A 12,400-nucleotide genomic window follows, 5' to 3' on the forward strand; every position below is an offset into this window, starting at 1 on the left:
GTGGCACACATCGGGCATCCCCACACCTCACCTCAGTGCGAGACTTCTACAGACAGGCTGCTCTCTACCCAGTCTAGGCTGGTGATGAAGGGCAGTGGCCACAGGCTGCCTGAATCTCTCTCTAATAATAATAATAATGGCATTTAATAAATCCTTACTATGTGCAAAGCACTGTTCTAAGAGCTGCGGAGGGTACAAGGTGATCAGGTTGACCCATGTGGGGCTCACAGTCTTAATCCCCATTTTACAGATGAGGGAACTGAGGCCCAGAGAAGTGAAGTGACTTGCCCAAAGTCACTCAGCTGACAAGTGGCAGAGGCGGGATTTGAACCCATGACCTCTGACTCCAAAGCCCGGGCTCTTTCCACTGAGCCACGCTGCTTCTCTCTCTCTCCCCCTTCTCTCCCTCTGTCACTTTCTCTGTTTCTGACTCTGCCTCAGTCTCTACTTCTGTCTGTTTCTATCTTCTCCGTCTCTATCTTTATTTCTCCCTATCTGTCTCACTCTCTGTATTTCTGTCTCTACCTGTTTCTCCCTGTGTGTGTCTCTCTCTATGTTTCTGTCAGTTTCTGTCTATCACTGCCTCTGTTTCTTCCCGTCTGTCTCTCTCACTCTCTGTATTCTGTCTGTCTCTTCCTTACCTCCACCCCACTTTCTCCATTTCTGTCTCAGTCTCTCTCTGTTGCTTACAATCTCTGTGGGAGCCTTTCAGAGGCAGTGTCCAGTCCTGTGTTCGAGACAGAAGAGGCAGACTTCTCCTCCCGTCCCTTGTCAGCCTGGGCACTGTTCCTCCTTCTGATTCTCACCCTCCAGAACACATGGATGAGTTCCTGGCCTTGCCCGGGTCCCCGCCTGATAATCCCACTCTGCCATGAACATTCTCCCTTAATTCATTCATTCAGTCATATTTATCAAGCGCTTACTGTGTGCACAGCACTGTACTAAGCGCTTGGGAAGTACAAGTTGGCAATATATAGAGACGGTCCCTACCCAACAGCGGGCTCACAGTCTAGAAGGGGGAACAGGCCTTAATGGCCTAAAGGCCCTAATAAACCCTCCCTTCTGGGTCAAATGAACCAGGACATGCTTCTTGCTAGCTCTATTTTTAAGCAAAAACAATTAGACCATTATCAGAGGTCCAGGCGGTCTCCCTCATGGACACAGCAGTGCCTCTTGCAAAACCCAAAATGCCTGGAGGGAAGAAGAGAGGTTGTGGTGGGTCTGGGCCAGCAGTCTCTTCAGGCTGGGAGGAGGAGGGGAGATTCTTGGGTTTCCATTCCCTGCAGATGTTCCCAGAACTTCCTTTTTTTTCCAGAGGATTGTCCATTAAGCGTGTAGGGTTAGAGAGCATGAGGGGACAGAATTTCCACTGACCTGCTCTTTCTGTGTCTTCTCATCTCACCATCAACACCCCTCTCCTTCTCCCTCCTTCTCCATATCTTCTGGGACCCACTCTCCCTGCTTCCCACCCTACTCCCTCCTCTCCCTGCCACTGGCCCTTGTCACATCTCTTTGCCCTCCCTTCAATCTTCAACTCCACCTGTGGCCACCCACTCCCCCCGCCCACCCCTCCTGGCTCTCTGGGGAGACTTTCGCAGGACATGCTGAAGAAAGAGTCTCTCCTCCTCATTCCCAACGTCCTCAAGGTTTTCCTGGAGAATGGACAGATCAAGTCCTTCACGTTCGACAGCCGAACCACGGTCAAGGTGAGGGGCTCCTTCCCCTCTCCAATCCTGACTGGCTTCAGTCCCTGACCCTCTATTCCCACTCTTAGGTAGTGGCTTGGGGCTGACATAGGACAGCAGGGGGGTGGGTTCGTGTAAGTTTGGGGTTCACAAAAGTCTGCACGGGAGTGTTGGGTCTGATTATATTTGTGTGTGTGCAATGTATGCATGGGAATTTACATGCAATCAGGTTTAGAGGCATGTCTGCATGTTGGGAAGGCACTCTGATGAACACTTATTTACTTTTCTCCTCATCTTCCGTTTTCTGCCAAGGAATCCTCTGCTTCCCTCCTCCCTGTTATAGTTTCAGAAATGTGTCTTCTCCAGCAAACATGGCAACAGCACTCCCCACCCACCCCATCACTTCTTACCTCCTGGCTTTGGTTCTGGCTCTGGCTTGGAGGGGAGAAAGCAGGCAACTGTTCCCTTTCAGGTTGCCAGGAAGCTTGTAGCGGGGAGCCCCTGGGTAGGTTGGCAGCTCAGAGTCGGGGACATTAGGCTTGTTCCTCTAGTTAGAAATCACTGGCTTCGCTCTTCATGGGCCCAGGAGGCCAAATGGAAAACACAAAGCCGTCTGTCTGCCCCTCACTCAGAGGCATCACCTGGGTCTCCCAGAGGGACCAGCTTTCACCCAAAACATTTGGTTGGCTAAAAGATCCAGGACCTTCCTTCAAGCAAATGAGGGGACTATTAGTTGTCCCTGCCTGCTCTGGGGACCTGCTTGCCATCTTCCTTGAAGCCAAAATGGCCTTTGGCATACCAGGACCTGCATCTAACACAGTCTCTTGGGGCATCTGGGTGCTGTCTCCTCCCCTCCAGGACAGCCCTTAGCTGGCTCCTCAGCAGGCTCAGGAGCAGAGGCTTCTTGGGGATTGATGCAGGGCTGGCCTCAGTCACTTGGGCACCCTGAGACAGGAAAGACTTCACCCTTCCCTCCCATTCAGTTCAACATCATTGGGTTTGGCTGCGTGGGAACACGGTGTTTTAATCAATGATTGCACATGCAACAGGGTGTGATGCATCAGACCAAGGTCCATTCGAACCCCAGAACATTGAGTGTTTCTCCAAGGGGACCAATGATGCCCCCCAACCCTACTGCCTTGCTCTAAGACTATTGCATTCCCCTCCCAAGGGGAACACAGGCATTGCTTCTAGTAGGCATAGTAAAAGCATTTATTAAGGATTTACTATATTCAAAATGCTCTACTAAGTGCTGGAAAAGAAGCGTACAGATGAGTTGTATGGTCACTGGCCCCCAAAGGACTCACAATCTGGGAAGGAGATGGCGGGAGGGGAGGGAAGAAAGGTGAACAAACATGAAAGTAATGGGTGATGAATAAACACCAAAGGAGCTGCAGCTTCACAGCTCAGACCAACCACCCCAGAAGCCACAGCTGTGACCATGGTGATGCCTTCTCAGTGTTTTAAAAGTTGAATTGCAGAAGCTGCCTTTGCCTCTGTTTTGGTCCTTCCTGGGCTAGAGCAGGAGCTTCTGAGGAGCAGATAATTCAGCCCAGATATCCTCTGTACCTGTTGGCCTCCCTCTCTCTCTTTCTGTCTCTGTCTCTGTCGGTCTCTCTCTCTCTCCCCGCCTCCCCCAGCCTATCGTTCTCTCCCTAATTCTCTGGTTCTGGTCCACTCCCTTCCTGTGGCTCATTGTGTCCTGCCCCTTCATTGGCTGCCCCTGGATGGACCGGTTAACCACCGTATCTCCCCCTTCTCTGTAGGACGTGATGGTGACTCTGCAGGACCGCCTTTCCCTCAGGCACATTGAACACTTTGCCCTGGTGCTGGAGTACTCCGGCCCAGAGGACAGCCAAAAGTTCCTGCTACTCCAGGACAAGCAGCCTCTGGCCCACGTAAGCCTCACCCGCGGCCCACCTCTGTGCCTCCTCAATCAATCAAACAATCAAGCAGTTGATGTTATTTATTGAACACTTCCCATGGAAAGAACTCTGTAGTATGCATCTGAGAGAATATAATTCATTAGAATTGGTAGATAATAATAATGTCATTTATTAAGCGCTTACTATGTGCAAAGCACTGTTCTAAGTGCTGGGGAGGTTACAAGGTGATCAGGTTGTCCAACGGGGGGCTCACAGTCTTAATCCCCATTTTCCAGAAGAGGTAAGTGAGGCCCAGAGAAGTAAAGTGACTTGCCCAAAGTCATACAGCTGACAATTGGAGGAGCTGGATTTGAACTCGTGACCTCTGACTCCAAAGCCTGTGCTCTTTCCATTGAGCCACGCTGCTTCTCCAGTGTGGTCCCTGCCCTCCAGAAGCTTACAATCTAGTTGGGGAGTCAGACATTAAACTACATTAAAAATGGGGAAAATGGCAGAGTATATGTACATAAGTGCTGTTGAGCTGGAGAGGGGTCTATCAAAGTTCTTAAAGGGTACAGACCTAAGGGTACAGGTGGCCCAGAAGGGAGGGTTAATCAGACAGGGAAGTGAGAGGTTATTTAATAATAATAATAATGGTATTTGTTAAGGGCTTACTATGTGCAAAGCACTGTTCTGAGTGCTGGGGGGATGCAAGGTGATCAGGTTGCCCCACAGGGGGCTCACAGTCTTAATCCCCATTTTACAGATGAGATTACTGAGGCCCAGAGATGTGAAGTGACTTGCCCAAAGTCACACAGCTGACAAGTGGCCGAGCCAAGAAGCAGCATGGCTCAGTGGAAAGAGCATGGGCTTGAGAGTCAGAGGTCATGGGTTCAAATCCCAGCTCCACCAATTGTCAGCTGTGTGACTTTGGTCACTTAACTTCTCTGTGCCTCAGTTACCTCATCTGTAAAATGGGGATTAAAATTGTGAGCCCCACGTGGGACAACCTGATCATCTTATATCCTCCCCAGCACTTAGAATAGTGCTTTGCACAGAGTAAGTGCTTTATTCATTCATTCATTCATTCAATCGTATTTATTGAGTACTTACTGTGTGCAGAGCACTGTACTAAGCACTTAGGAAGTACAAGTTGACAACATATACAGACGGTCCTTACCCAACAGCAGGCTCACAGTCTAGAAGGGGGAGACAGACAGCAAAACAAGACATATTAACAAAATAAAATAAATAGAATAAATATTTACAAATAAAATAGAGTAATAAATACAAATGCCATTATTATTATTAGAACCCCTGACCTCTGACTCCCAAGCCCTTGCTCTTTCCACTGAGCCACACTACCTCTCTATTTGTGGAAAATGTCTCGAAAGAGACCGATTTTTGAAGGCTGACTGTTTCTCATCCCTCTGCCCTGCAGCTAGTCAGGCTGGATGCTTAATCAGTGATGAAAGGCCTCAGGTGAACACCGTTTAACCACCCCTGGACTGAGGGCTTCTTGCTCCACTCTGGTGGAGTCACAGAAAGTACAAGGCACAGTCTCAGTTGTTGCCTTCCACGATTCAGAATCTCTTGGAGGAAGACAAAATTCCAAAAAGACCCCAGTCCTGTGGTTTTTGTCAAGTGTTACTATGTGCCAAGCACTATACTAGGAGCTGGAGTAAATATATAAGATCAACAGGTTGGACAAAGTCCTTGGCCCACGTGGAGTTTGTTGTCTAAGTGGGAAGGAGAACAGGTATTGAGTCCCCATTTTACAGAGGAGAAAAGTGAGGCACAGAAAAGTTAAGTGTCCTGCCCAAGGCCACACAGCAGGCAAGTGGCAGAGCAGAGATTAGAACCCAGGTCCTCTCACTCCCAACTAGACTATGCTCTTTCTGCCACTCTTTTAAACCACAGCATTTAACCAATTTTAAACAACGAACAGAGATAAAAGGGAATCCTTGGAAGGAAGGCAAGGAATGGAGAGCTGAGATGTGTCTACTTATTTCTAGGCTATGACAGGCCTGTCTGTCCTAATAGTATTAATAATAATGATACAATTGTACCAAGTACTGTGCTAAGCACTAGTATGGACATAATACAAGCAGATCATATCCCCTCCCCATCTATATCCCACTCCCTCATTTAAGAGCCCCCACTTTTAGGTCACACTCCACAACTCACACCTAGCTAGTCCTCCATTGGCCATCCTCTGCTGCCCTCTCATCAATCTCACCTTTTCCTAGGTGGGGAAACTGAAGCTCTGAGGTGGGTGGAGGACCTTCTGGACCCCCAGGGAGACAGGAATCGGAGCAGATTTGGGAAGAAAGTCCGGATGTCCAAGCTGGTCCATGGCCTACTGAGTCTTGCTGCCCCGCTGAAGGAGGCTTGGGCTTGCTAAGTGGAAGTTTGGTGCCGGTTGGGCTGTAGAAGGAAAGAAGCGAGGTGAAGTAGGAGGGGGCGAGGTGATGTGGAGAGCCTTGAAGCCGAGATTGAGGAGTTTTTGTTTGATTCATAGGTTGACAGGCAGCCACTGGAGATTTTTGAGGAGGGGAGTAACATGTCCAGAGCGTTTCTATACAAAGACGATTCGGGCAACAAAGTGAAGTATAGACTGAAGTGGGGAGAGACAGGAGGATGGGAAATCAGAGATGAGAGATGAGATCGGAGACCAGAGAGATCAGGGAATTGCCACAGTTGTCCTCTTCCTCAGCACAACACCAGATGCTGGGCGGGTCTGGGACACCTCAGCAGCCAGTGGCCAGATCACCTTGCCTGGACTACTGCAGCCTGGCCGGTAGTCAGAAAACCTGGGTTCCAATCCCTGCTCTACCACTGACCAGCTAGTGTGACCCTGGGCAAGTCACTTAACTACACATTATACTCTCCCAAAAGCTTTGTACAGTGATTTGCACACAAAAAGGGCTAAATAAATGCCACTGATGGATTAACTTACCTGCACCTCAGTTTCCTCAACTGTAAGATAGAGTGAAAATACCTTTTCACCCTCCCCCTTAGTCTGCGAGCTCCAAGTGGGAAAGGGACCCTATCTGATCAGTTAATCTTGTATCTACCCTAGTCCTTAGTACAGTGCTTGGCATGTAGTAAGTGCTTAACAAACACTATTATTATTGTTATTATTTTTATTACTGTTACTTCAGAGGGGTAGGGAGGCTTGGAAGGGGCTTCAGTGGCATTCTTCCCAACTTCCCTCCCTCGCTCCTTCCAGACCTTCCTCCCAGAGCTGGAGGAAAAGTAAAGGTGACACCCCTCCTGCCCCCTGACTCCTTTCCCTCCCCAGGCAGGGTTGCGTGGGCTCGTCCTCCGCGCTGCTCTGGGTCTCACCCCCTCTTCCCCTTCCCCGTCACCGCTCCACCCCCATGGCCCAGGTGGTGCAGCGGACCCACTACCAGGGCATGAGATGCCTGTTCCGGGTGAGCTTCTTCCCCAAGGACCCCGTGGAGCTGCTGCGCCGGGACCCCGCTGCCTTCGAGTACCTCTACATCCAGGTAGGAGTCCCTGGGGCATCGTGTCCCCTGTCCCTCCCCTGCTCTCACTCCTTCCCCCACCCCTGACTTCCACCAGTGCCCAGTCCCCACCCCTGCCAAGCACTTAGTATAGTGCTCTGCACACAGTAAGCCCTCAATAAATACGACTGAATGAATGAATGAATGCCATAGCTCCTACCCCCAACATTTGCCCCCATGCCCAGTCCCAGCTCCCTGCCACAGGCCCCTACCCCAGCCCCTCACCTCTGCCTCCTGCTGCAACCCATCCACAACCCTCCTGACCCTCCACTAGGCAGATTCTACAAGGGAGCAGGGGCAGAACCTCAGATATAGGTGGTCCCCAGGCCTCCATTTTGCCTCCTGAAGAGCCACAGGCAGCCAACCCTCGGATCGTCCCACTGCCGCTCATGTAGAAGCCGCAGAAGGACTTGCGGCTGGGCGGGGGCACGTCTGGAGAGACTGACCCCTCTGCCATCCGGAGAAACAGTCCCAGATGGGGAGCCGGCCCTGGAGCCAGTCCTCTCACACCCTGACCAGGCCCACCCTGGGATGCTCAGACGAGGGCTGGGGTTGAGGAGCTGTGGGGCACGGGCCCAGGGCAAGGAGAAAAGGAATGGGAATGTAGATGGGGATCTATGCTTGCCTCTCCCTCTCCACAGCTTGGACATCCACCCCACCCTGTCCCTGAAGCCCCCTCCCAGCCCATCCCCCTTCCGCTCAGGGGCCGGGGCAGCCGTTCAGGGTTCCATGCCTCTGGGCACCTCTCTCCCTCTTCCTCCCCAGAGCCGGAATGATGTGATCCGAGAACGTTTTGGGACAGATCCCAAGCCGGAAACGCTGCTGGGCCTCTCGGCCCTCCACATCTACATCACTGTCTCAGCTACCAGGCCCAGCCAGAAGGTCTCTCTCAAGAACGTAGAGTGAGTGCAGTACGGGCCCTCCCATCCAGACCCAGGAGCCTGACTTCCCAGGACTCCCAGGGCAGCTGGGGAGTTTTAGGGGTGGGGAGAAGGAACAGTGGTTTTGTCTCTGGGAGGTGGAACCCCAGGGGAGGATGGCAGGAGCCTGGGTGAGTTGGGCCCAGGGGCAACGTGAGGCTTCTTCAATGTATAAGGGGCCTGGGCCCGGGCTCCACTTTTCCTCTAGAACAATGTATAAGGGGCCTGGGCCCCGGCTCCACTTTTCCTCTAGAAAGCAGGATGGGCAGAGCAGGGGACACACAGCAGAGGATGCAGAGCAGGAGACACATATCACCTTCCCCCTACTCACTGCCTCTGCCCCCTGTCTATCTCTCACTCTTTCCCTCCTTCTCTTCTGCTTTCAGGAAGGAGTGGGGTCTGGAGCCCTTCCTGCCTCCCTCCCTCCTGCAGAACATCAAGGAGAAACGGCTCCGGAAATCCCTCTCTCAGCAACTGCAGGCACACCAGGCCCAGGCTCCCAGCTGCGGGGGCCACAAGGTACCTGTGGCCTCCCCTACTCCCCCTGCCCCTCTCAGGGGGCCCCGGGCCACAGTGCAGAGGTCTGGGGAGCAACGGAAATGGAATAAGAGCTGCCACAGGGGTGAGAGTTTGAACTGACACCGCCTCTTGCTCACCACTCCTGCCTCATCCCTGGGTGTGCTCCCCTGACAGCAGCAGTAGGGTGGGGGGCACCTTCAGGGGGGCCGAGGCTGGGATCACTGTTCAGAGAAGATGCAAATCCTCCTGACCCACATGCAGGCTCCTTCTGTGAAGCAGGGATTTCCTTTCCTTTGCACTCTCTGAGGACAAGTCTTTCCTTTCCCATGATCATCCTCCTTCTGTGAGGACAGGACTTTCTTTTCTCATGATCCGTTGGTTCAACATCGCAGGCTGTGTCCCTCCCACAGGCCTCAGCCACCCAGGCGAAGCTCCAGTACCTGAGGACTCTGAACGAAGTCCCCACCTTTGCTGGAGTTCTGTTCAACACTGTGGGGCTGGTGAGTGCGGGGTGGGTGAAGGAGGAAGGTGATGATAACGGGGTGGGGAGGGGAGTAACAGTGGAGAGAAGAGAGAGAAGAAATCCAATGGCTTTTCCAAGCAGAGTTCCAAGGTTGATACATTGTGGAGACCTGTTAGTTGGGTAGGGACCGTCTCTATTCTGTTGCTCACTTGTACTTCCCAAGCACTTAGTACAGTGCTCAGTGCTCTGCACACTCAATAAATATGATTGAAAGGATGAATGAATTGGAAACATCATATAGTGCTTCTTGGCTGGTTGCTTAGGAAACCACCCAGGCCTGGGGTTCTCCTAAAAGCCCTCAGGAGCCCTCTGAGACACCTCTTGGCTTGAAGCTGTGGGAATGACGTATGTGGAAGCAATAAAGAATAAAAGAGAGTTGGATGAAAGGGAAAAATAGAAAACAAGAAAATGGAGGACAAGCGACCTTTGAGATAGCACAAGGATAGTAATAATAATAATAATAGCATTTGTTAAGCCCTTACTATGTGTCAAACACTGTTCTAAGCACTGGGGGAGATACAAGGTAATCTGGTTACCCCACCTGGGGCTCATAGTCTTAATCCCCATTTTACAGATGTAGTAACTGAGGTACAGAGAAGTTAAGTGACTTGCCAAAAGTCACCCAGCTGACAATAATAATAATAATGATAATAATGATGGCATTTACTAAGCGCTTACTATATGCAAAGCACTGTTCAAAGCACTGGAGAGGTTACAACGTGATCAGGTTGTCCCACGGGGGGCTCACAGTTTTAATCCCCATTTTACAGATGAGGTAACTGAGGCCCAGAGAAGTTAAGTGACTTGCCCAAAGTCATACTGCTGACAGTTGGCAGAGCCAGGATTAGAACCTACGACCTCTGGCTCCCAATCCCGGGCTCTATTCACTGAGCCAAGCATGCTTAGAGAGCTTCTTAGACAAGTAGCATGGTCTTGTGCATGCAATAGGGGGTCAGAAGGCCTGGGTTCCAATCCTGGTTCACCACTTGCCTGCTGGGTGACTTTGGACAAGTCACTTAACTTCTCTTAGTCCCAGTTTCCTCATCTGTAAAATGGAGATTAAATACCTGTTCTCTCTCCCCGTCAGACCTTGAGCCCCGTGTGGGACGGGGACACTCCAATTGTATTGTATCTACACAGCATTTAGTACAGTTTTTGACACATAAAAACCATTTCTATTATTTTTACTACTAATAATAATTGATTATAATCATTTTAATTATGTAATATATTTATTATGCAAAGTATTATATAATGTGATATTGTGTTGTTGTTTTACTATAGTATATAATATACGAAAATCCCCAATTATAATGAATTATTATTAATAATAATATTAGGCATCTTAGAGTCCAAACATCTTAGAAGAGACTGACATCAGCTTGATAGAGGTGGGGGTAAAGAAAGGAGGTGCCAACTTTTCATTTTGAATGTGGGGGTGAGAAGAGGCAGGAATTTAATAGGAGGAGCAAGCAGATCAGGAAAGCTGCCTGAAGGAGACATGGGAGAGCAATGGTGGGCATATAGCTCTGAAACTTGACAGCGCGACTCATGGCCTTCACCAAAGTGATTATCAAATGCCCCGGTCTTGAGCTGCAGCAACCATGGCTAGCAGCAACCTGAATTTCAGCTCCGGCTCTCAGAGCTCAGGGAAAGAAAAAGCTTTCTTAGGGCTTATGTGGATGTGTTCCATATTCTTGTCTTCATATCCTCCTTTCCTCCCTCCCTCTCTTCCTCCCTTCCTTCTTTTCTTCCTCCCTCTTGTCCTTCCTTCCGCCCTTCCTTCCTTCCTTCTCTCCCTCCCCTCCTTCCTTCCCTTCTTCCTTCCCTTCCTTCCTTCTCTCCCTCCCTCCCCTCCTTCCTTCCCTTCTTCCTTTCCTTCCTTCCTTCCTCCTTTTCTTCCTCCCTCTTGTCCTTCCTTCCATCCTTCCTTCCTTCCTTCTCTCCCTCCCCTCCTTCCTTCCCTTCTTCCTTCCCTTCCTTCCTACCTTCCTTCCTTCTCTCCCTCCCTCCCCTCCTTCCTTCCCTTCTTCCTTTCCTTACTTCCTTCCTCCTTTTCTTCCTCCCTCTTGTCCTTCCTTCCTTTCTTCCCTCCCTCCCTCCCTCCTCTCCTTCCTTCGCTCCCCTCCTTCCTCCCCTCCCTTCCTTCCCTCCCTCCCTTTCTTCCCCACAGCCTGGCCCTCTAAATTGAGCTAAATTTCTCCAGTCTGGAGTCTGCTTTTCCTTTTAGGTTGGCTTTCTCTGGAGCTGAATATTTCATGGGCCCATCGATTGGGAGATGCATTTTTAAAGGGCCTCTGCTGTCTACAAATTTCCCTGTGGGGCAGGGGGAGGGATCCCACCACCCTGACTGTGACCTACTCCTGCCATGCAGGTGGGCAGGTCCTAATCTCATCTCTCTTCCTCCTTTCCCACCTCCCCCTGCCCCTCATTTTCTGGGCGGGCATCCTCTCACTGACCACCAGGATGAGAAGCAGCCGGCCACCATGCTGCTGGTAGGGCCGCGGCACGGCATCAGCCACGTCATTGACCTCAAGACCAACCTGACCACGGTGCTGTCAGAGTTCAGCAAGGTCAGCAAGATCCAGCTCTTTCGGGAGAACCAGGGTGTGGCCCGGGTGGAGACCAGCATCCTGGATGCCAAGGTAGGCCCTGGTGGGTCAGGGGGCTCGCGGCTCCCACGGGCCTGAAAGAGAGGAAATGCAAGGAAGAAAACATGGGTGATGAGTGGTGGCGTGGGGAGCTCAGGCCCTGGGGAGAGCCCTCCTGAGGTGTGTGACCTTGGAAAGCGGTCACTTAACTGCTCAAGACTTTAGTTTCCTCATTTGTAAAATGGAAATAAAATACCGTTCACCCTCCCTCTAGGCGATGAGTCCCTGTAGGACAGAGACTTGGTCCGATTTTCTTATATTGTACTTACCCTAGTGCTTAGTGTAGAATAATAATAATAATAATAATGATGGTATTTGTTAAGCACTTACTATGTGCCAAGCACTGTTCTAAGCACTGGGGGGATACAAGGTGATCAGGTTGTCCCAAGTGGGGCTCACAGTCTCAATCCCCATTTTACAGATGAGGGAACTGAGGCACAGAGAAGTGAAGTGACTTGCCCAAAGTCACACAGCTGACAAGTGGTGGAGCCGGGATTTGAACCCATGACCTCTGACTCCAAAGCCCGGGATCTTTCCACTGAGCTACGCTGCTTATATAGTCAGGGCTTAACAAATATAACGTTTTGAAATTATTATTATTATTGTGATTATTATTATCGGTTCTGATTCACTGATGTCCTTCAGTAGCTTTTCTCTCGAGCTCCTAGCACTTAAAGATAGGCACAAGACTGGCGATACCTAGTCAG

At 50.6% G+C, this 12,400-nt stretch overlaps 1 protein-coding gene across 3 annotated transcripts in view; it reads left to right on the top strand.

Moving 5' to 3' along the window:
- FRMPD3 (FERM and PDZ domain containing 3) overlaps positions 1–12,400 on the top strand; it is a 41,944-nt gene that overhangs the window by 12,268 nt on the left and 17,276 nt on the right. For 2 of the 3 annotated variants that reach the window (XM_038748611.1, XM_038748613.1), the window contains exons 5-11: positions 1,599–1,706; positions 3,452–3,583; positions 6,943–7,062; positions 7,846–7,982; positions 8,387–8,519; positions 8,930–9,019; positions 11,508–11,687. In XM_038748611.1, coding sequence (XP_038604539.1) covers positions 1,599–1,706; positions 3,452–3,583; positions 6,943–7,062; positions 7,846–7,982; positions 8,387–8,519; positions 8,930–9,019; positions 11,508–11,687 — 900 coding nt within the window. Of the gene's footprint in view, positions 1–1,588; positions 1,707–3,451; positions 3,584–6,942; positions 7,063–7,845; positions 7,983–8,386; positions 8,520–8,929; positions 9,020–11,507; positions 11,688–12,400 lie in introns of all 3 variants that reach the window. The other variant, XM_038748612.1, reaches the window with a different exon arrangement.

The sequence above is a fragment of the Tachyglossus aculeatus genome, chromosome 6, assembly GCF_015852505.1.
Source record: "Tachyglossus aculeatus isolate mTacAcu1 chromosome 6, mTacAcu1.pri, whole genome shotgun sequence".
Taxonomy (NCBI): Eukaryota; Metazoa; Chordata; class Mammalia; order Monotremata; family Tachyglossidae; genus Tachyglossus; species Tachyglossus aculeatus.